Source organism: Thalia democratica, chromosome 4 (assembly GCF_965202585.1).
Source record: "Thalia democratica chromosome 4, ktThaDemo2.hap1.1, whole genome shotgun sequence".
In the NCBI taxonomy this organism is placed as follows: domain Eukaryota; kingdom Metazoa; phylum Chordata; class Thaliacea; order Salpida; family Salpidae; genus Thalia; species Thalia democratica.
In genome coordinates, this window is record NC_139168.1 from 51,341,619 (window position 1) to 51,363,901 (window position 22,283).

At 24.4% G+C, this 22,283-nt stretch overlaps 1 protein-coding gene across 4 annotated transcripts; it reads right to left on the reverse strand.

Moving 5' to 3' along the window:
- Window positions 1-1,737: 1,737 nt before the first annotated feature.
- Window positions 1,738-21,554, reverse strand: LOC145834150 (PIN2/TERF1-interacting telomerase inhibitor 1-like). Of its 4 annotated transcripts, none has more exons than XM_082941509.1 (13): window positions 21,436-21,554; window positions 20,991-21,097; window positions 20,204-20,296; window positions 18,997-19,093; window positions 18,812-18,847; window positions 14,323-14,426; window positions 13,040-13,159; window positions 10,633-10,695; window positions 9,340-9,435; window positions 8,009-8,095; window positions 5,936-5,992; window positions 3,379-3,504; window positions 1,738-2,133 (listed from the first exon to the last, which is right to left on the reverse strand). In XM_082941509.1, exons 1-13 carry the CDS (start codon window positions 21,452-21,454, stop codon window positions 2,071-2,073), a joined length of 1,068 nt encoding a protein of 355 aa, XP_082797635.1. In that variant the 5' UTR covers window positions 21,455-21,554; the 3' UTR covers window positions 1,738-2,070. The 4 variants fall into 4 exon arrangements, with proteins under 4 accessions (XP_082797635.1, XP_082797636.1, XP_082797637.1 ...); XM_082941510.1 differs by having other exon boundaries at window positions 3,371-3,504; XM_082941512.1 differs by lacking the exon at window positions 1,738-2,133 and adding an exon at window positions 7,853-7,887.
- Window positions 21,555-22,283: the final 729 nt, after the last annotated feature.

The window sequence follows — 22,283 nt, forward strand, 5'->3', positions numbered from 1 at the left end:
AATATTCGGACTCGGTCGGATCCAAATTTAAAAATTGAGATTCGGTAGATCTCTGAAACAAATGTAAAAGCTTCTTTATAAAAACTTAAATATATTAGTTTATTGAACAATAACGCAAAAGTTTCAAACAAGGGAAGGAAATGAGCTGTAAATAGGCCGTTTGAACTTTAGGTACATATTTCTTTTTTATCAATAGTTAAATAAAAAACATTAAGAGTATATAAAAAAAATTAATTACTTAAGATAAGGAACACTTTTTTATATTGGTTAATTGATAGATATTATGTATTAAACTACGGAAAAAAAGCACTAAATATTATAAATAAAAAATGAATGGTCCATGAGCGCATTTTTGTGTACGCTGGTGACAAGGAATTTTAACTCACTTTCAGTTATAACGTTTAATCTGATTTTTGTAATACATATTTATGACTAAAACTGATTGTAAGTTATATTACTAGTTGGATAGCTGTAAAATTAATATTTATATTTTAAATTTCATCTACAAACTTCTACTTTTTAATCAGTATCAGCGATATAAACTTGAAAAAATAAAAACCTGCAAAAAATTTGGTCTATTAAATCCTACTCAACACTGTGAAAGGCAGAGCTGACCTCTGTTTAGGATATCAGTTTAGTAAGTATTTTTTACAAGTTAAGAATTACTGGCCTATATTTTTACAAAATACCTAGGAAGGAGTTTATGTTACTGGTTACAAGAACCATATATCCCAAACAAAACTAATTAACAACAAATATAAATTAAATGGGAACAGGTCAAAATTGCACGAGGGGACTAAATTACATGAAGATACTTTTGCACGAAGACAATTTTGCACCATGGGTCAACTTTGCACGAGAGTAAAAAAATAACAGAAAAAAAAGAGATAAAAAAATAAGACAAATTTAAAATAAAAATAAAAGCTACAGACCGAGGGTAAGGGGTAACAGTGATAGTAAAAAAAACTAAAATAATAAACTAAATTAAAGAATAAATACAAAAAAAAAATTCAATCCGTGCAAAATATCTGCTCGTACAAAAGTGTCTTCGTGCAATAGTATCTTCGTGCAATTTTGTCCTCTCGTGCAATTTTGTACTCTCGTGAAAATTTGACAGCTACTTAAATTAATTATAAGTATTAATAAATAGCGAAATCTTTAACTCTCAAAATTAAAAAAGACTTTCGAATTATTGCTAGTACAGCAATCTAACTAGCATAACTAAATTTGCGCCAGAATAACTTGAAAAATCTTATGACTCGACAAATAATTTTAAACTTTTATATGATTGATTTAGCTGCTAAAGAACCGTTTATGATGTTATATGTTAACAATATATTTTCAGTTTTTTATGTTCTTTTATAAACAATGAAAAAATTTCTTAGAAATAAACTATTTATGTAACTGGTACTAGTTCACTTAATTAATATTTTTTTAATCTATTAAAAATATTCACTTTATTTGTATACTTGTAAACATAAGCTGTATATAAAATAAATGAGAAAAAGGTTATTGAACTTAAAGCAAATTTGAAACTGCCACAAACCTTTGATTTTTTGAACTGGGTTCAATTTAGGGAGTTACGCGACAAGTAATTTCATTTTAGTCTTGTAAAAAGATGTTTAAATAAATACAGCTGTAACTTTTATTAAGTTTTAAACTTTGGTTTTTAATAATAAACAAAAAATCAATTCTTTTTATGCAATTTTCGTATAAACAAAATATAGTAAAGGTCAAATCATGATGTAGTTTATTAAATATAAATTCTATTCAAGAAAGAAAAAAACTAACAAAATATTACCTATAAAAAATTTAAACTTTCCTATTTTCAACAAGTATTTTTTAATTTTACCTATATATAGAACTTATAATATACTTAAAGTAGAAGAATATCATTAGTAGTTAAAGGTATAGAGTAAACAAACTTATTGGAAAACCAAAAGAAAATTTTCTATAACTCTTTTTAAAACAATAGTTTTTTTGTGGTCTAATTTAAATCTATAGAACTTTTTTAATTTAAAAAAGCATTTGAAAAGTTCTTTTATTAAAAATTGTTTACCAAGTTGATCGTTATTCTTCAATCTTCTTTTTTTGAGTCTTCTTTTTTTTCGTAATGTTGGTTGCTTTACATTTCTAAAAATATCATAAATCTAATTTAGTTGAATATTATTACTTCAATATTTATTTAATATCCGTAATATAATTTCTCATGTTGATCTTTAACCATTGTTTAAATTTATAAATTTTAGGTGGCCATGTTCTATAGAAATTGTTTTTAACCTTTTTAGATTAAAATAACGAAATTTTTACCCTTTTTAGTAGAAAACTTGAGACAAATAACGCGTTTTGGAAAGTTTTAAATTACATAAAAGATACTGTATTGATATTTAAAATTTGTTTTTATTTCATTACAACCAGCATTATTTTTAAACGCAGTTGTTAAACGTCCTAGTAAGTTTTTAAAAACTCTAAACAAGACTTTTAAGCCTTATTCAGGGTTGCCACTGGTTTTTGAAAAATTTCATCCAGGTTTTGTTTTAAAGAAAGCATTTAGGGTGTATTTTAGTTTAAAGTTAAGTATAAGGTTAAAACTGTGTTTAGTAGTATAATAACGTTGAAATCATACTTTAAATATGTTTTTTAATAAAAAAAATATTTGATGATGACAAAAACTTTTAAAGATATGATAGATTTTTATTTCAAATGAAAATTTAACTACTTAATGTGTAAAAATTGTTTAAAATTCAAGGTTTTTATTTCATAATTTCCCAAATTCCAGGTTTAAAGCCTAAATTGTCAAATTCCAGGTTTTGTGGCAACTGTGCTTACCATTCACATATCGGAATAACATAAGTACTCTTAAGACCTAGAAACAACTTATTTTTTAACAAAAACAGACTCATTAACATTTTTTTTAAACATTTTTTTTCTTTTTGAGCCAAACATTCTAATTTGTATTAAATTTACAGCATTTATAACATTTTTGTAAAATTTAAGGGATATTTCAAAAAAATTAGAAATTAATCCTTTTGAAAATGAAGAAGCAGATTGATATTTAGTAAAATTTTAATTTTCCAAAAAAATTCTAGACAAAATATTTGTATCTGAATTTTTTCAAAAGATAATTAAAATATTGAAATTTTATTAAAACTGACTTAAAGTTTATACTTGAAGCTTCCATTTATGCAACAAAAATAGTCTTGTTAAAAAATTCTTTTAGTCCCCTCTGCACTTAACTAAAATTTCAAACACACTGTAAAATTCAACAAATGTAGTAAAACTTTTTATTATATTTTATCTAAATTAGTTTTGTGATTTAACAAAGCTAAGAAAATGAATTTAGCTTATGTAGTAAAATAATAAACGCAACTTTTAAACCTTTCTTTTTTTCTTCGAGCCGGTTTCAGCTTCACAACTTGATTTTTCTGTTATTTTCCGTTTTTTACTTTTCTTTGAACTAACAGACTTACTTTCATCTTCCAAAACTTTATAGCTTGTGTTTTCCTATATTATTATGTATGTAGGTATACATATATATTTGTTAATCTATTTATTCCACTATATAACAAACAATAGATTCATACGACTGTTTCGTATATGAGACATATTATCCCTTATACTCCTCAGTAAAGCTAAAGTTTATTCAAAATGTTTAACAGATATTTATAACTTAAAAAATTATAAGTATTATGACGTAAAAATAATGATTGTTTTTGTGCAGCAAGTTAAGTTTGAAAAATAAACTGATTTTAGTTTTGTTACTAGTTTAAGAACTTGTGCATTTTGAATAAATATTATATAATGTTTTAAACTGCTCGTGTTGGCGGCTTAATTTTACTTTGATTTAATATTAGTATTATATATACTTAGTTTTAATTCTGTTAAAAATTTATTTTTAATGAATGCATACACTTTGTCTTTCGCTTTTCTTGTTTAGTGTCATGTTCTTGTCTGATTTATTAATTCAATTTCTTAATAGTTGCAAAGTTTGCAGCTGAATTTAGTAATAAATTTTTATTTTGTCCAGTTCAGTAACAAAACTAAAATCAGTGTATTCTTCAAACTTAACTTACTGCACAAAAACAATCATTATTACTACTTCATAATACTTGATTTCTTATCTTATTATCTTATCTGATTTTTCGATTTCTATTTTTTTTAACTAGGCATTCGTTATTTAGAGCCTTGCCCTTTAAATAACGAATGCCTAGTGTCAAATATAATATATAAAGCAACAGTAACATCAAATAAAACAACAAAGCAGTATATAGGATCCACAGGAAATATTTTTAAACAAAGATACAGAAACCACATCATCATCAAACAATATTAATAAAAGACACACAACAGAACTAGCGAACTATATATGGAACTTGAGAGATAACAATACAGACTACAAAATTAAATAGGAAATATAAAACAGGACAAAATCAAAATTCAATACTAAATTCGGCTGCAAACTTTGTAACTTAGAAAAAATAGAAATCGAAAAATCAGATAAGAACGTAACACTAAACAAGAAAAGCGAAAGACAAAACATATGTATCCATTATCAAAAATACTTTTTTAACAAAATTAAAACCAACTAAATATTAAAACAAAATAAAATTGAAGCGGAAAACACGAGTATTTTATAACATTTTTCCAACAGTCTAAAAGAATTTCTATTAGCTTATAACATTTTTCCAAATTAACCTTTCAAAACTTTCCTTAAAAGCACAAATTAACAATTATAGCGTATTATTTCAAATTCAGCTAATCGTACAATAAACTGTACCATTACTACGTCACGATTATTATAAAAAATTTTATATATATATATATATATATATAAAGGTTTATTTAAAGATGCAAAACTCAAAGGACTCGAGTTTCGTGACTATTCACTCATCAGCTTAAAAACAAGTTTAAAATAAATCACAAAACAAAATCACCAATGAGAGTTAAAAATTTTTTGCATAAATAGATTATGACGTAACTTTGAAACTATCAAAAATCATGCAAAACGGCTTGTGCAAAAATTGATTTAACAGTCGACAATAAACTAGCAAAAATTCATATAACTTCAGTGAGTAACTATATATTAGGACAGATAATTGAAAGAGATAAAGATAGGCTGGGCTTCAAGGTGGGCTCAGTGTCAAAAATTTAATTTATTAAGTTAAATAACTTAATTCTATATATATATATATATAAATTTTAATTATCTATATTTTGATTTTAAAGTTTCGGTCAAAAGTGTTTGACAAAAAAATAGAGCTAAAGATTTAATTATACAATAAACGATAGTTTTTAAAGCTAGAAATATCTCATAAAGGAAACAGTTATAAAAAACTGTCCTTTATTGTATAATTTTTTTAAAATACTTATATATATTATATATTAAGAAGAATAAGCATGTATAACTAAATAAACTTTCACTTTGTTCACTGAGCCAACTAGGATGGGCTTTCAAAATAGAGTTATTTATCTTTGTTTTTATTAAAAAATTGTTTTGTACAATATTTTTTCTTCTGCTCAACGTATAGTCATTAATTTTTAAGTTAAATAGCAAAACTACAGTTTTATATTTTTGCAATAAATGTTTTTTAATTGTTTACATGTATATATAGAAAATAATATAATTATATTAACTTAATCACCTTCCACAGAGCCCACTTGAAGGGTTTTTAGATAGTTTATTGCAAAAATTCGAGTACATATATTACATAAAAACAATAAAAAAAATTTTAATCCTCAGCTGTAGTTCGAATTGAATTCCACTGTGCTTAACAATATCACAATAAACTATTTAAAACCCTTATACGGGCTCTGTGGAAGGTGATTTAGTTCATTTAATCATAATATTAAATATAAATATAGAAAAAAATAGAACTGAAAAAAAAAACGCTATTTTTTCGTATATTTTTACAAATTAAAATTGTTTTAAACTTACTTTTTCAGACACTTTAGTTTCATCATCTTCTATTTCTTCTTTAGCTAAATCCACATTCTTGAAAAATATAGATCACAATAAATTTCTATTCTAAACTTGTAAACACCTTTATAACTTATTGTTAATTTAAGGTTTAAAAAAAATCATATGATTAATTTTTTTTTCTAAAAAGAACACTATTTTAAACTTAAAAATAAAAACTTAAATGTATTAATATTTTTAGTTTTTATAAGAAAATAGGTAAAGTAAAACTCTTCATCTACAATTGTTGATCAAAGGATATTTCAGAATTTTAAAGCAACCCTAAATAAAAACCCTTTTTTGTTTAATTAAATACTTAAATAGAAATTCAGCTTTATTCATTTCTTTGTTTTTATTACATGAAGCATAAAATAAATAGTTATATTTAAGTTTTTTGTTGTAAATAATTAAAAAATAATCTTAGTGTGAGGTATAATTAAGAACGGTTAGGTGTCAAATGCGCACGAAGGCAAAATTTTGCACGGATTGACATTTTTGCACAGGTTTAAACTTTTTTTCTTCTTTTTAATTAGTTAATCTATTAGTTACACTTTATTTTTTACTATCACTGTTACCCCTTGGGAGTTGATCATTTCCAACCCGCGATCATTTTTAACCTGATCATTTCTAGTTTATTTTCCACTCAGTCAAAATTTATACATTTTTAGATTTTTTTTTAAACAAGATTTATTTTATAAAAAATCAAAACTTTACAAAAATGTTCTTATATTGAAATTTAAGCTTATTTTCTTTCAAACAAAACTTAGTGTTTATACAGTTCTAATTGATTATACTTTTAATATTAATTTTATTTCAATTTATTTTAGTTTCAAATTTTCTTCTTTATTTTGACATTTTTACCAATGTGCTTAAATCGAACTATTTTTTGATTACTCAAGATTTACTAAACGACAATCATTTTAAAATAAAGGAAAAATTGAGAAATTTTCTTAGACTTAAAATTTCATTTAAAAAAAAACAACAGTCTTTTGTTGTTATTTTTTCGAAGTATAACTTTTAAAAATTGAACACCTAAATGATACAGCTAAAACAAATTATGCTTTTTTGACTTCGGGTTTATTAAGTAGGTGCTAGAGCCCATAGAAAAAGTGGAACATTTTGGCTTTTTTTAGTCTGCGTATCATAGCTCAAAAAGGATATACAATTTTTAACTAAGATTCTTTTAACGTTCTTCAGTGAATTAACTTTAATAGTCAGTGTCTTTTTCTTTAAATATAAACTTAATTTTTGGAATATTGGCCGTTTTGCTTTTTTCAGTTTTGGTCTTTAATTAGGGTATTCTTGCTTATTAATTTTTTTATACCTAAATTTACTGACCAATAAAAAACTTTTAATAAATATTTTTTTTAATGTTAAACATTTTTTTTTAAGTATGCTACGCAAACTAAGAACAACAAAAGAGTCTATAAATATATTTTAGCTTGCGTAGCATTTAAGAACATTTAAAACTAGCATTTCGTTAAAAAAAAAATTACCAAAATATTTTTATTTGTCAGTGATATTAGCCAGTTTATATTTACCTTGTTAAAAAGAAATAAAACAACGTAAGCACAAACGATAAAAAAAAAAGAACTATATAAAAAATATTTATATATTTAGTAGCATTAAGTATATTTACAATTAAAAGCTCGTAAAAACTATTTTTAATAAAGTAAATGTAACTGTAAAAAAATAAATATATCAACTTAAGTTGTAATTAGAGTCGTAATTAAAAAAGTTTGAACTTTATATAAACTTAAGTAAAAATTTTTATCTAGGTTAGGTAGAAGAGATTTGATGACCCTCGGGCTTGTTATATTAATATAATTAATCAATTGCAATAAAACAATAACTTACTGCTAAAATTTCTGGAGTTAGAAAAAGATAAAAACTTACTTGTATCTAATTTGACTGTCTTTCAAACTATAAGCCTATAGAGTATAGATTATATTAACTTTAAATAATTATTATTAAGCTTAAGTCTAAACTCATGTTACACAAATGTATACTGCCAAAAAATATGATTATATACAACTAAAAACATGAACTAACTTTTTTTTTCTTCTTCTTCTTCTTTAATGTTTTAATTTGGTTATCAAGCATATTTTCAACTTTGGCATCAGCTAAAAGTTTTTCAACCTAAAGTAAAGTCAAAATAAGATTTAATTGTATCTAAACTTAATTTTGTTTCATAACATTATAATACTATTATTTGCCATGCCAAACTTTTTTTTATAGATATACCTTTTTATAAGATGACTTACGTATGCCGTGAGACAAGCTCAAGTCTCAGACAAAGCTGACGTTAGCTCCTTGCTAAAACATAATCAACTGTTTGTGATCAACAAATGCAAGTTTGTTCGGTTGCGACTGATTGACGAGTTTCAATAAAATTAAAACCCGGGTCTCAGTCTACCGAAGGCTTGTGGTCTGATGATTGGGTGGTATGATAAAACCTTTATGTTTAATAAAAGTATATATGAACTTAAACCACTCTTTCGAAACAAGATTTATAACATTAACTGAAAAATTTAAGCTTGAAGAAAATTTTATTTATAATTTACACTAATTAAGTTACAAGATATAGACATTTAAAAAGAATGTCCAATAAAAACGTATGAACCGCAATTTTTTACGGTCAATTCTTTCAGAAATATAAAATTTCATTACAAGTTTATCATCCCCTTCACTTTTTGAGCTAGAGACCTAAAATTTTCAGGAAAAATTCCTCATATATTTTAAAAGACTTTAAATGTTGGAACTTGAAAAACAAAATTGAAAAAAAAATTAAAGATAAAAAACAAAATAAAATCTAGCTAAACTTTTCTTTTTAAAACTTCGTGCATTGCAAATATTCAAATATAAACAATGAACTTACAGTAAAACCTGAAGAAAATTGTTTAAAAGTGAAGGAAAAACTATTTTTTTACTAAAATGTATAAGTATAGTAAAACATATGACATTTTTTGCGTTTTTGGTTTGCGCCTTCTATTAATCACCTTTTAAGAAGACTTTTAAAAAATCAACGACAAATATTTAATGTAGATTTAGTATAACATCCATTGTGCGATTAAACAAAGTTATATTATGACTGCATCAAAATTTTGCATTTTTTATTATTCAATTTTAATATTAAAAATAAACAATTAAGTGTTTTCCACATGATCATTTATCAAAAAGAAAACTTCAATTAATCAGAAATTTATTTTAATATACTGAATATTACTTGATTCTATTTGAATAAGCAGTAGTATAACTAACGATCCTAAAAGAAAGATGTGTTCTAATAAATTTATGATTGACAAAACTTATAAATGTTTTGAAAAATATATAAAAACCTAGTTCTACTAATAATAAGATTTATTAAAAACATGCGTTAAAACCTTTTCATTTTTCTGTTTTTTCTTCTTCTTTTTTTTACACTTTGAAACTTCAGTTAAGCTTTTCAAGATAGATTCTTTCTCGATTTTGACGTCTCTCTATTGAAATTAAAATAGTTGATAAAACTGGTTATTAATTGTTCATACATCAATGAGTGTGACTACACTAGCATAGCAAAATGAAAATGTATTTTTAAAGAGCAACAAATGTGACTGAGTGAAAAATGTATGTTTAAAAAGGTATACTATTTTAGGTGAACTAAAAATCTAAGTTTTAATAACCTACAGGATTGCCACAGATGTTTTGATTTTTTTTCCAGGTTTTAGAATGTACAAGTTTTTGTCTAATTTCAATATGGAATAAAGTTTAAGGTAAAAACTGTCTAAAAAAGTAAAAATAAAAATGAAAAGATATTGTAATGCTATTTTAAATATGTTTTATAATGTATGAAATACTAAATGAAGCAAAAAAAATATTGTATATGATAGATTTTAAGTACCTAAACAAAATTTTATCAACTTAAATGTAAAATTCCATGCTTTTCCAGGTGTTATGTGATTTTTGTTCATATTCAGATTTTTCCAGGATTCAATGTTTTTTGGCAATCCTGAACGTATACAAATTTTTATATATTTACATAAAACTACTTTTTAAATTGGGTTTTAAATTTTTACAGGGTGTCCACTAGTTTTTTTAGAAATTTATTCAAGGTTTTAAAACTAGATATTTTTTGGGTCTATTTTAAGTTTGAAATAAAGTTTAAGGTAAAAAACTGTCTTAAATAGAATAACAATATTGAAAAGATACTGTAAAGCTATTTTAAATGTGTTTAAAAAAAAGAAATCTTGATGATGACAAAAATGTTTAATCTATATGATAAACTTTTTGTGTCAATTCGAAATTTTACACTTTACATGTAAAATATAATAAAAATTCATGTTTTTTTAGCCTAAATTTTCAAATTCCAGGTTGTTCTAGGATTCCAGGTTTATTGGCCACCCTGTCTTAAGCTAGCAATTACTGGCAAAAACTATAAGTTTTTTTTTATAAGTTCATCTTACTTTAAAAAACAAAAAGACAAAACAAGGTACCTAATTAATGCTTAGAGCAAGGTATAAATTTTAACTATTAGAGGCTTAAATCTAATATATTTACTCAACCTAAGAAAAAATAATAAAATGCCATAAAATAGTTTTTAAGAGTTGTTAGAAATTGTGTCTAAAATAAAAAATAGCTTGAGTTTTAGAAAAAGATGAGGCACCCTGATACAAATACAAACAAAAATAAATACTTACCATATCATTGTTTATACAATTTTCACTTTCATTTTTTTCTTCAACTCTTCGAAACTGTGCTAACTGTAAAAAAAACAATGCTTAATTATTGTTAAAAATTATCTACGTTGACAGCTTAAATGATTTCATTTTAGTTCGAACTTTTGATCTCTAATAAAATCTATGCAATTTTTTAATTTGTAAAATGTTTCTGTGAAGTCAAAAATACAGTTGATAAACTTTATATTTACAAAACCATTTGGTTATAAATTGATTCAAGTTAGTGTTTACACTGTTGATCAAATTTACATTATTTTTAATTGGTGGGTGTTACTTTTGCGCAAAGGGACACTTTTGGTTGAAGAGTAACTTTAGCACGGCGCCGTTTTGCACAGGATCACTTTCCACTTACTTATCTTGACCCTGAATATAACCATAACTCTAACTGTAACCCTGACTCAAACCCTAATCCTAACTTTAACGCTGACCCTAAACCTAACTCTGACCTCGTCAAGGTTGCCAAAAGTTTTTGAGAAATTTTTTTCAGGTTTTCTGAATTTCTTCAAGGTTTTCAAAAGTACAAGATTTTGGGTCTATTTTAATTATAAAATTAAGTTTAAGGTAAAAAACTGTTTTAAACAGTATGAAAGGATACTATAATGCTACTTTAAATGTTAAAAAAAAAACACTATGATAACAATAAAATTTCAACTATATGATAGATTTTTGTGTCAAATCCAATTTTCATTAAATTTTTTTTCATAACTCCATGTTTTTATCAAAACTTCTCAACTTCAAGGTTTTTCTATCCTAAATTGTCAAATTTGAGGTTTTTCCAGGATTCCAGGTTTTTTAGAAACCCTGCCTTGTGCAAAAGGAATCTATCGTACAAAATAGACCCGTCCCATCTTTATCACCTTTTGCAATTTGAAATCTCTTTTGATAACAACAAAACTTTAAAAAAAGTTTTAATCAATATTTTAAAACATTCATAAAAATTTAAATAATATGTTCAATACGACTTAAGCAATAAAATAATATTAATCTAAGAACCATTTGACCAGATAAACAATTATGCAAATATTTATAGTTTCAAATTAACGAGCTGACCTTTTTCAAATTATATGAAATAATAAAAGGACTTGAACACTGCTAGTTATATAATACTTCAAACAGAATTAACAAAAAACCTTGACAAAAAGAATGAGTTTATTGAATACGAAGACTTTATATAGAACATTGCTCAAAACAAAAATATTATATCACTAAAAAAACTTAAATTTAAGGAGGACATGTAATTCAACTAAACTTTTTAGCTTCTTTAATAAATACTCTTTATAAATTTATTTTTGAGATTTTTCAAACTTTAACATCAAATTATTTTTTTTGTAGTAAATTAATTAAGGCATGTAAAAAAATTCAATGTTCTTAAAATAGCTTTAATTCTAACTTTTTTTGTATATACTTAAACTTTAAGTTTTTTTAAATGCATAAATAAAAATTTTCAAGGTAATTTAAGGTTATAAAAAAGGCTACAGAAAAAGCTGAATGAATTACTTGTTCTTTTTTACATGTTTATCTTATTCAGTATATTATGATTTCACCTCTAAATATACCTTTGGAAACTTATTAAGATTAAATTCGAAGTACTTTCTGTGATGTAAGACTTGAAAAAAAAAGATTCAAACAACTACTGTATTATAGATTTAAATTTGAAAAAACAACATAAAGACTATGGTACTAAGAATCTATCTCCTCCTAACACTTCTTATCAACTTTTTCTAAATTTGTAGTTAAACTTTTTTAAATATATAGCTATAAAAAGAGGGTACTTAGAAAAACTGTGAAACAAAAAATTTATTTTTTAATCATCGTGTAAAAGCGTTTTAAATATTTTAAGAATATTTTTTGAAACTTTTTTTATTTTATTAATAGTATTATAATTTTTTATATGAACAGGTAAAAAAAATTGTGTTTTTTCCACAAAACTGATGATAAAACAAATTGTTTGTTTGTTTACAAAAATTTTTACAAAACTGATCATATCTCAAAAGATAAAACAGAATTGACTCGTAATTTATTTTTAAAACTTTAGTTGAGAATTCAATATTGATATTTATTTTATAAAATCTCAAATAATTTAAAGTTGTTGGCTGTAACTCACAAAACTAACTAAAATTCACATTATAATTATTGTTTACAGAGCAAAAAATTATCTTATGTACAAATACATCCGAGGTAAATTAAATTGCTCTGTACCAACATGTGATATCATTACTTGTAGTACCTGATATTTTTTTTGTAGCTATATAACTTTTTAGAACTTGCTACGTCACTACTGGTAAAGTCTCAAGGCATTGAGCCCTGTATCTTAAAAAATATTGCTACATCTAAAGTTTTTAATAAACTAAAATATCAAAATATAAACCGATTGTCCTGTTCTTACAGCCAACAGCTTTTGACCGTAGTTTTTCGATTCAAAGTATTCATAAATGTTCATTTTGCTTATTTTGTATTTTCCATCGCTCTTTTCATTTTCTTCCACTGGCTAGTATAATTTTCAATTTAAGTTAACTCAGAATATTTTTACATATTTCTATAACTATTTTTGTTGTTGAGATATAGCCGATTTTGGCTATTTTTAAAGTGAAAAGCTAAGCATTATTTGATTGATAGGCAGTTGTAGAATACATCATAAAAGTGACACTAAAATAGAAGCTTTAAAATATATTGTATTATAGTACTTTAAAAATTTTTAAGTAATACCTAGTATGAAAAATTAGAATCCATTTATAGTTGCAAATTTATACATTATTTTACAAGGAAAAAACTAAATTTGAATTTAAAACTTTTTATACAATTATCGAACACAATTTACACCTAACTTTATAATCTAAAACTTATAAGATTTACTAACACTACAAGTATACAGGGTTGCCAAATGTTTTTGGCAAATTTTCTCAAGGTTATTATATTATAAAATTACTTATTTTACGGTTTATTTTTATTTTAAAATTAAGTTTAAGGTAAAAAAAAACGTTTTAAATAGTATAACAATATTGAAAAGATATCGTAAAGCTTTTTTAAATGTGTTTTTTAATAAAAAAAATTTTGACGGTGACAAATATTTTTTATCGATAGATTTTTTAAGTCAAATTGAAATTTTACCATTTAACATGAAAAAATTGTTTAAAATTTTAAGTTTTTCCAGGCTTCTTTGTGATTATTGTTCAAAATTCCAGGTTTTTTTAAAAATTTCTCAAATTTTGGGTTTTTCCAAGTTTTTTGGCAACCCTGAGTATAGTTTTTTTTTTCAATAGTTGAGTAATTTAATTTGTTAAATCAAGGAATATATTTTTCAGGTTAAAAAAATATATTTTCATAAGAATTTATTCAAGTTTTGTCACCTCTTGGAGTTATATTAGTCAAAAATTACTTCAACAACTGTCTTTGCATAACACTAATCTTTAATTCGAAGTCTTTTTTAAATACTATATTATTATAATTAAACTCGATATTTTTATTAAAACTAGTTATTAAAAATTTTCAACTAATTTTAAGAAAATAATAACGTATTTTAAACAAATTGCTCTTGTTAACCGTTTTTCTCTATAATTTTTCTTTGATACAATATTTAACCTAATTCAAATTTAAAAAAACTATAATCTTTAAATAATTACAACTTTAATTTAACTAAAACGTACAACATACCTCTGTTTTAATACTTTCAAGCTTTGGCAAACCAAAATCTAAGCCTGGTATGCCACCTAATATGCACTTTAAATCACTCGTGTTGGCTGTAGTGATGTCTTTAGCTGTAAGATTTTATAGGCATTAATGAAAAGATTACAAATACAATAATAAATATAAAAGTCAAAAAGGCCATAGGGAAGTGAATCATTTTATTCACAGTTTGATCTTATTTTGTTCATTTTAACTAAGCTACAAGTTACTTTTTACAGACTATAAAAATTCAAATTAACTTTTGAGATATAGCCGGTCAAAGTCGAAGACTACAATAGGTTCCTGATAGGAGGCGCAAACTAAAACCACAAATAACTAAAAGTATATCTCCTCTTACGTTTTTTGAGATAATTACCTATAATTTTTAGGAAATGTTCCTTGCAATACTTAGAAAATTCTTTTGCAACAAAATTAAAAAATAAACTTTAAAATAAAAATTTCATTTTATAAAAAAAAAAACAGATTTTTCTGTATATTTTTGTTATGAAGTTTCAAGTTTTAAATTTTTCTAAATATTGTAGAGACTGAATTTGCTAAATATTGCAAGGAACATTTTCTAAAAGGTTGAGGTATTTATTTCAAAAAACTTAGGAGAAGATAGACTTTTAGTGAAAAAGTATCTTTTGTTGTTTTAGTTTGCGCCTCCCATACTGAACCTATTGTAGTCTCCAACTCTGATCGGCTATATCTCAATAATTATTTTGAAATTTAAAAATATGTAAGAAGCAACTTGTAGCTTAGTTAAAACTAAACAAAAAAAAAATCAAATTGGATAAAAGCGTTTTTTGCTATCAGGAAGTTGGTATTAATAAGTAAGGCAGAAAAAGTTAAATTGGTAATTAAACTTGAAATAGAGCCATTTCTAGAAAGTAGGGCTTTTATTTTTTCTGTAAAGGGGGCATTTATGCAAATGAGTTTGGGAAAACTTGCCCTAACCGTTGTTGGTCGGCTCCGAATTAGTCTTATAACCTGATGAAATGACATAACCTATTAGATAAGTTGTAGTTAAGTAGCTTAGAACTTAGAAAACTTTCTAGCATACTTTAATTTTTCAATTTTTAATTAGTTAAATTGATATAGTTCCTGAAAATTATCATTAAGTTTTAGTTTTCAAAACTTGAACTGTTGTGTGACTGCTACAGATATATTTAGCTAAAACCCAAGGTTTGTTCACAAATAAATTTACATTTTAACTATGTATTCAAAACAAAAATTAAAAAAAAATCTCAATTTGTTTTTGGAGTTCAGACATTTTTAAGTACAGCAACCTCTTGCTTATTTACGCACATTGTGTCCACAGAAGAAATGCGTAAAGATACAACAGATCGTAAAGACATGAGAGGTACCAAATATACTTATTATAATGGCTGTTTATTGATATTGCTTCTAGTTAAAAGCAGATTGGGGACTTTCCCACTTTTAACAATTTGTTTACTTTATTTATAAATACTAGTGCTGGTGAGCATTACGAAGAATTGAAGGCAACGTGCGAAAAATTTCAACGCTTGCTGTGCAAAGCAAGTGTTACAGAAGAAGAACTTTAACTAAAATAAACGTCAAACGAAAATAAGTGATATGTTTACTAAAAAAACCATTGAGATTTGTATAAGTGTAAGCTCTGTATTTATTAAATATCACTGCTACTTTTTGCGAGGAAGCTTCATTAAATTTATTTTTAGATGTTTATTCATATATAGGGCAAGAGTGCTGTATTATTTATTGGTCTTTTAAACTCTTATTATTTCATTAAACTTTCATTATTTAACACAGTCATATTTCTTTCAGAATTTTAATTTAATCTCTTATTGTTAACAAAATTTCTGATATACTGAGGTATAACTAAATGTTTATCAATTGGTTGAGGAACATAAGTAAACAAAGTCTAAAGATATAGAGAGGTGAGTTAGCATTTAAAAACATATTTTAAAATAAAAATATACAATAAATCTAATTTGTGCAATACTATAAAAAATTAAAATTTTTATTTTTGAATTTTTTAGAATTCTAAAATGCGTAACTAAACGAGAGTGCGTAACGTCACGAGTGCGTAAAGATGCAAGAGGTTACTGTACTTGTACTGCCAAATAGTGAGACCTTGCCTTCAAAACCTAAATGTTTAATTAGAATAAATTCATATGTTATATAATCTAGACTAGATTTATAAAAAAGTACTTAAATTAGTCCAGGATACAGTCAATTTTTTTTGTGATTTTTCTTATGCATCAATAATTAGAAAAAATCAAAAGATAGTTTTGAAAAATCTACAAATTTATTGCATATTACATAAGTTCAAAACGTTTTCAGACTTATAATCCGTCCTCAGTAATATATCACAAATATATTTGAGTTTTCTTTTTTGTACATAACTTTTAAAGTCTTGGTCTTAGTCGACAGTTCAACATCAGTTTATAGGGGTAGGAAGTACACCACATTTTTTTGAATTACTTCATCATAATATATTTTTATTTTCTTTACATCCTTTTTTTATTACTCTTGGAATTGCTCCAAGTTTTAATATAACAGTTTAATACTATTAAAGTAATCAATTACTACTACTAACAAGTTTCGTTTTACTTTGGTTTTTTATAGAACATATCATTTACCAAATGCTTTGGTTCTATTTGCTATTAATATCTTTAGCAGTTGTTGTACGCCAAAATCGAAAAAGATGCAAGACTGTGTTTCTGCATAGTCGAAAGCCTTCAATTTACATTGGACCAAAGCATTTGGTGAAGGATCTATTATATTAAAAACCTAAGTAAAATTAAACTTATAAGTATTAGTAGTTGATTACTTTAAAAAAGTGCACATGAAGCAATTCACAGAGAAAAAAAGGGTGTCCCAAGAAAAAATATGATATTATTTAACAAAAGAGTATACCACATCTACTATTAACTCAGATTTCTTGTAATATATTTTTACTATGAATATTCTTTAGATTAATGTTTCTTTATTAATGAACAATAAATTAATGGCATAGAGGGGTCTTTTGATGTTTTATATTAATAAAACTGGTAATTGTATTTTGTTGCTGGTTTATATAAAATCAATAAGGATCCTATTGTTGCCTCCGACTTTGACCTGCTATACATCAAAAATTATTTTGAAATTATATATTAAATTTTTTATAGTGACTAACCTCCTATTCCCTTTTATAATAGTTAATATCAACTCAACACCTAGTAAAACGGAATTTCATTATGTGTATAATATAGCCCTTAGCAAGGTATAAGCTTTTATATAATATATAGATAAGAGTTTATACTTTTATTGCTCAGTCTTGTAAATAGTATTTATACAAAGTAAGTACAACAATAATAAACTGCTATGAGTTTAAAAAGGATTTGATACAAAGCTTTTAAATTAGTGAATTAGAACATTTAAACAAACTAACAAATTAAGTTTTTATTAGTTTAAATGTATAATATTTTTAAGACTTAAACTAAAAGTAGTGTGAAATTAATAACATAATTAAAGCTAACTTTAAAAAAACATAGTACAGATAATTATTTATTGTTTAATTAAATAAAATCTCTTTATATTTAAACAAAAAACTTATTCTAATAAACTTATATGCAGTTTTTATGATATATAGGTCTAGTACTTCTACTCTTAGAGAGGTTCTCTCAAAAATCATAACTTCTAATAAAGGAAAGTGATTTAATATGTATTTTATATCTATATCAACATGCAATTGAAATGACTTTACATAAGTAATAATAATATCTTTCTTCTCCACACATTTTACATTCAACATCAAAAAAAACAAACATAAAAATAGCGAATGAGCTTGTTTTTTATATCAGAAAAAAAGTACGATCTTACAGACAAAATTTGCATATTTTGTGTAATAATGACGTCATAATTCACCAAAAACAGTTGATGAAATACCTTTTATTTATACCTATAATTATAATCTTTCATATACGATATAAATTATAAGTCTAGGACATGTATAAAAAACTTTATTACTATTTAAGTTGAAAAATATGTGATTTTTGGTGTTGAAATTAGTTTTCTGCAATTTTTTTTTTGCAAATTCATTTTTTTAGATCCTTATAAATAAAGCGAAAACACATCCGAATTATATGTCCTAATAAGTCTAGCAAACATCACCCAAGTACTCCCTGCCCCTATTAAAACTTTGGATCATCAACTGCTATATAAGAGTTTATTCTTAATAACTCTGTTAATTAAATGTAAAATGGTCTTATTTTAAAGATATTTTATTTTAAGTAGAAAAAGCATACAAATTTATGTGAACTGTTCACAAAAACTTAGTATTAAGCATTTAAATGAAATATATCTAGGCTTACTATATTTTTGATTTCAAATTATCTTTATAAAAGACACGTTACTTGGTTTATACTAAATAAGTTAAGAAACCAATTTAACTTTTTTAATAGTTACACTGAAAATAAAAAATAATAGGTAGTAAAACAAATAAAAACAAAACCTTTTCCATATTTTCCTTTCTTGTACTCTTCTTTAACTGTATACAAAACAATTTAGTGGTTTTATTTACTAAATGTTTAAGTATCTTAAGTACATAAATTAGTTAAATTTTATTGTTGTTTATTATATTTGGTTCGAAACTTAAACAATCATTGAATAAAAATAAACTTTTGCCTTGTATCAAACCTTCTCTTGGTTTAAAGTTTTTTTTTTCTTCTTCAGTGACATTGTTTAAGTTTTTAAGAAGTGCACGGTATGTGTCTTGTTGGCCCATCCAAGTATCCTTCAAAAATTAAATATTACTATTTTGTAAAATATTACATTATCAAATAATGATCATTCTATTTTATTTTAAAGTAAGTTTTAATTTCTGCTATTATAACTGATACGACTATTTTACTTTAATTCATTTAAAAAATAAAGTTTTAAACAGTGATTAATACCTTTAAATAAATAGACTCAACTATATCATGTAAAAGTTTTTTAATCTCTTTACTTTCAGATTTCCTACACGAAACTTTGCTATTTTAGACTATCTTGCCCGAATTAGACTGACAGTTTCTGAATTCTTGTTGGGTTGCGATCAATAGGGCTTATAATAAGTTGAAAAAACACATCTTATTAGTAAGATGGTCTTACTAGTATTGCTTTAAATTTTCAATTTCAAATTATTTTATTACATTTTGGACCTTAAAACATCTTAAAAATTTAATTGTCTGAACTTGAATAGTAATGTTATTGCTTCAGACATGTTTAACATTCTACTTTAAGAGTGCTAGCTCAGAGTGCTCAGCTACAAAAACTCAATGCTTATTTAGAAGCAAAATAATAATTCAAAATATGTTTAAAATAAAACAAACTGATTCTCAAACTTGTTTTAGAATTAAGAAATTTTGTAGCCTTTGTACTAAAAATCATAATACTTTGCTAATAATGCCTTGATGTTAGTAAAATTAAGGTTATGAAGACCAAATGCCTATATTGTATAATGCTTATATAATGAAAGACATTTACAACTTAACAATCTATTCAAAAACCAAACAGATTTTAAATTTTCGAATAGAATTTGAAAATTTTACAGCACCTTTACTGACACAAGGAAATGTTGCCAATAAAGCTTTGTTTTAGTAAAAGAAGGTTACAAAAACTAATTTTTTTTTTAAATAAATTTAGAAAATAGTTATTTACTCAAAGAAAAAAGAATCAAATTAACACTTATATTAGTTTTTAGCATTTGAACTGATAAAAATTGACATTTTGGTATTATTGCAAAATAAAAACTGAGTTAAGTTGATGCCCTGAGTTTATCTTTGCACAGCCAATGAGCTACTTGAAATATAAAATAAAATGTTTATAAGTATTAAGCTAACTTTAATTATATCAATGTACTAACTGTATAATCATTATTACTTCCAAGCCCTAACAAGTTAGGACGCATTTCAGCTCTTATATTTTGTGATCTTCCATTTTCATGCAATCCAATACCCTGTTTAAAAACAATAAAAATTACAAAAAGTTACAGGCAGAAAAGAATATAAAAACTCATCATTGGAGCTGGTGAGTAAGGATATATTTTATAAATTCATTACTTTCTAAATCTGGGCTTCTTAAAAGAAAAATATCACTTATTTTTGAACAGTTTTAGAACAGTTTTAGTAGGTCTGGTAATAACTAGCTAGGGTGCAATTTTTAATTTCCAGGTAATCATAGAAGTTTTATTTTCAGCTTGCTATTTTACTAATTTTAACATGGATTTTAATATTTTAGCCACAAAAAAGATTTAAACCAGGGTTTTCTAAAGTAGGCAATATGCTTTAACTAACAGTTACCCAAATTTATTTATATACTTGCAAACTTGATATAATTTTTTTAAATAATCTTTGTCCTCTTTAAGAAATAAACACTTTACTGGTGATTTACCCAATAACCTCTTTAACTGGTAGGCAAAATCACCAAAGGGGTGATTTGACTTATTTTAAACCTTGATTTTAACTTTTTCTTAATTTTCAAAAGGATGTTTATTTAAGAATTTTTAAAGTTAACTTTCTTTTATATTCTTCCAGATAAAAATATCAATTCATATACAAAATTTAAGTTTACTATTATTGAAAAATAAATTAAATAACATATTTTTTTTTCTTTAAGTAGCAACAACTTAATATATTTAACAAAAATCTTACTTTTCCCTTCCAACCCATCTTCTTCATTAAAGTTACTGAATACCTGCTTTCATCATGAACCCAACTTAAGTTTCTTGGATCTCTAGACCATTTTAATTTCTTGTGTCCTAAAAAACTTTCTAATTAGTTTTAATTGAATTCACAATTTAATATGACTTTGCATTTGATAACCATGAAAACTTATTACACATAAAACAATGATTTTTATCAACTTACACAGATTTTTACAAAGCTTTAAAGCAAAAATGCTATACAATTAGCAATGAATATTTAATAAATCAATTCTTAGTAAGAATTCAAAACTACTTTTCCTAAATTTATAATCTAATGATAATCTTTACTAATAATAATAGACATATATACGAATCTTTCTTTTTTATTATACAACAAGTTTATCTATTGTAACAATTTTAAAATATTGTTTTTAAAACAGGTGTAAACTCACTAGCTTCATTCATAGACATGATTCTTGTGAATAAAAACAAGTCCTAAAAAATGTTTGCAATAAGACTCTATGAGAATTAGTTTTAAAAATCTAAATCTAAAATTTTAATTAAAAATTTTACTTGCAATTAAAAAAAACAAAAATCTGATCTGAATAACTTATATCAAGGCCATAAAGGGTCCAACATTTTATTTTATAAAAAATTAACATTGGTTTATGCAATATTAAACACTTTTCAGAGAACATGAAAAAGAAATCAAGTGACTTTTGAGATACAACCATTTTTGTTGAAAATTCTGACAACTGTATGGATAAAAAAATTTACGTGGCCAATTATCTTCAAAAAAATCACAAAATGAAAGTAAATTTTCTTTGTTAACATTTTATTTAAAAAGTTATGAAAACTTTAAAACTTGTTTCCTACAAGTTGTTCAAGTTTATTAAAGATTAGATTGAGAAATCCTTAAAAGAATTGCTATAAAACTAAAGATAGATTTTTAATGAAATAGTCTATTTTTGCCTATTTAGTTTGCATATCCCATAAATAACCTATTGAATTATATTTACTTTGTTTCCTTATATCTCAAAACTTATTCTGAATATTTTTAACAACTGTAACAACTGATAGTTAGTTATTTAAAAACTTTATTTAAAAACAAATGATTTAACAAACAAGACATTGATATAAGTATTAAGTTAGAAAATTACAACCACAAAACACAAAGTTTATTTGAAAAACATGACAAATTTAAAGTATATTTTTAACACTTGCTATTAAGTTTTGATTAAAAGTTTGAATATTTTAGTTGTATTTGTATAGGTATTAAAATAGAGGATCATAAACTTTT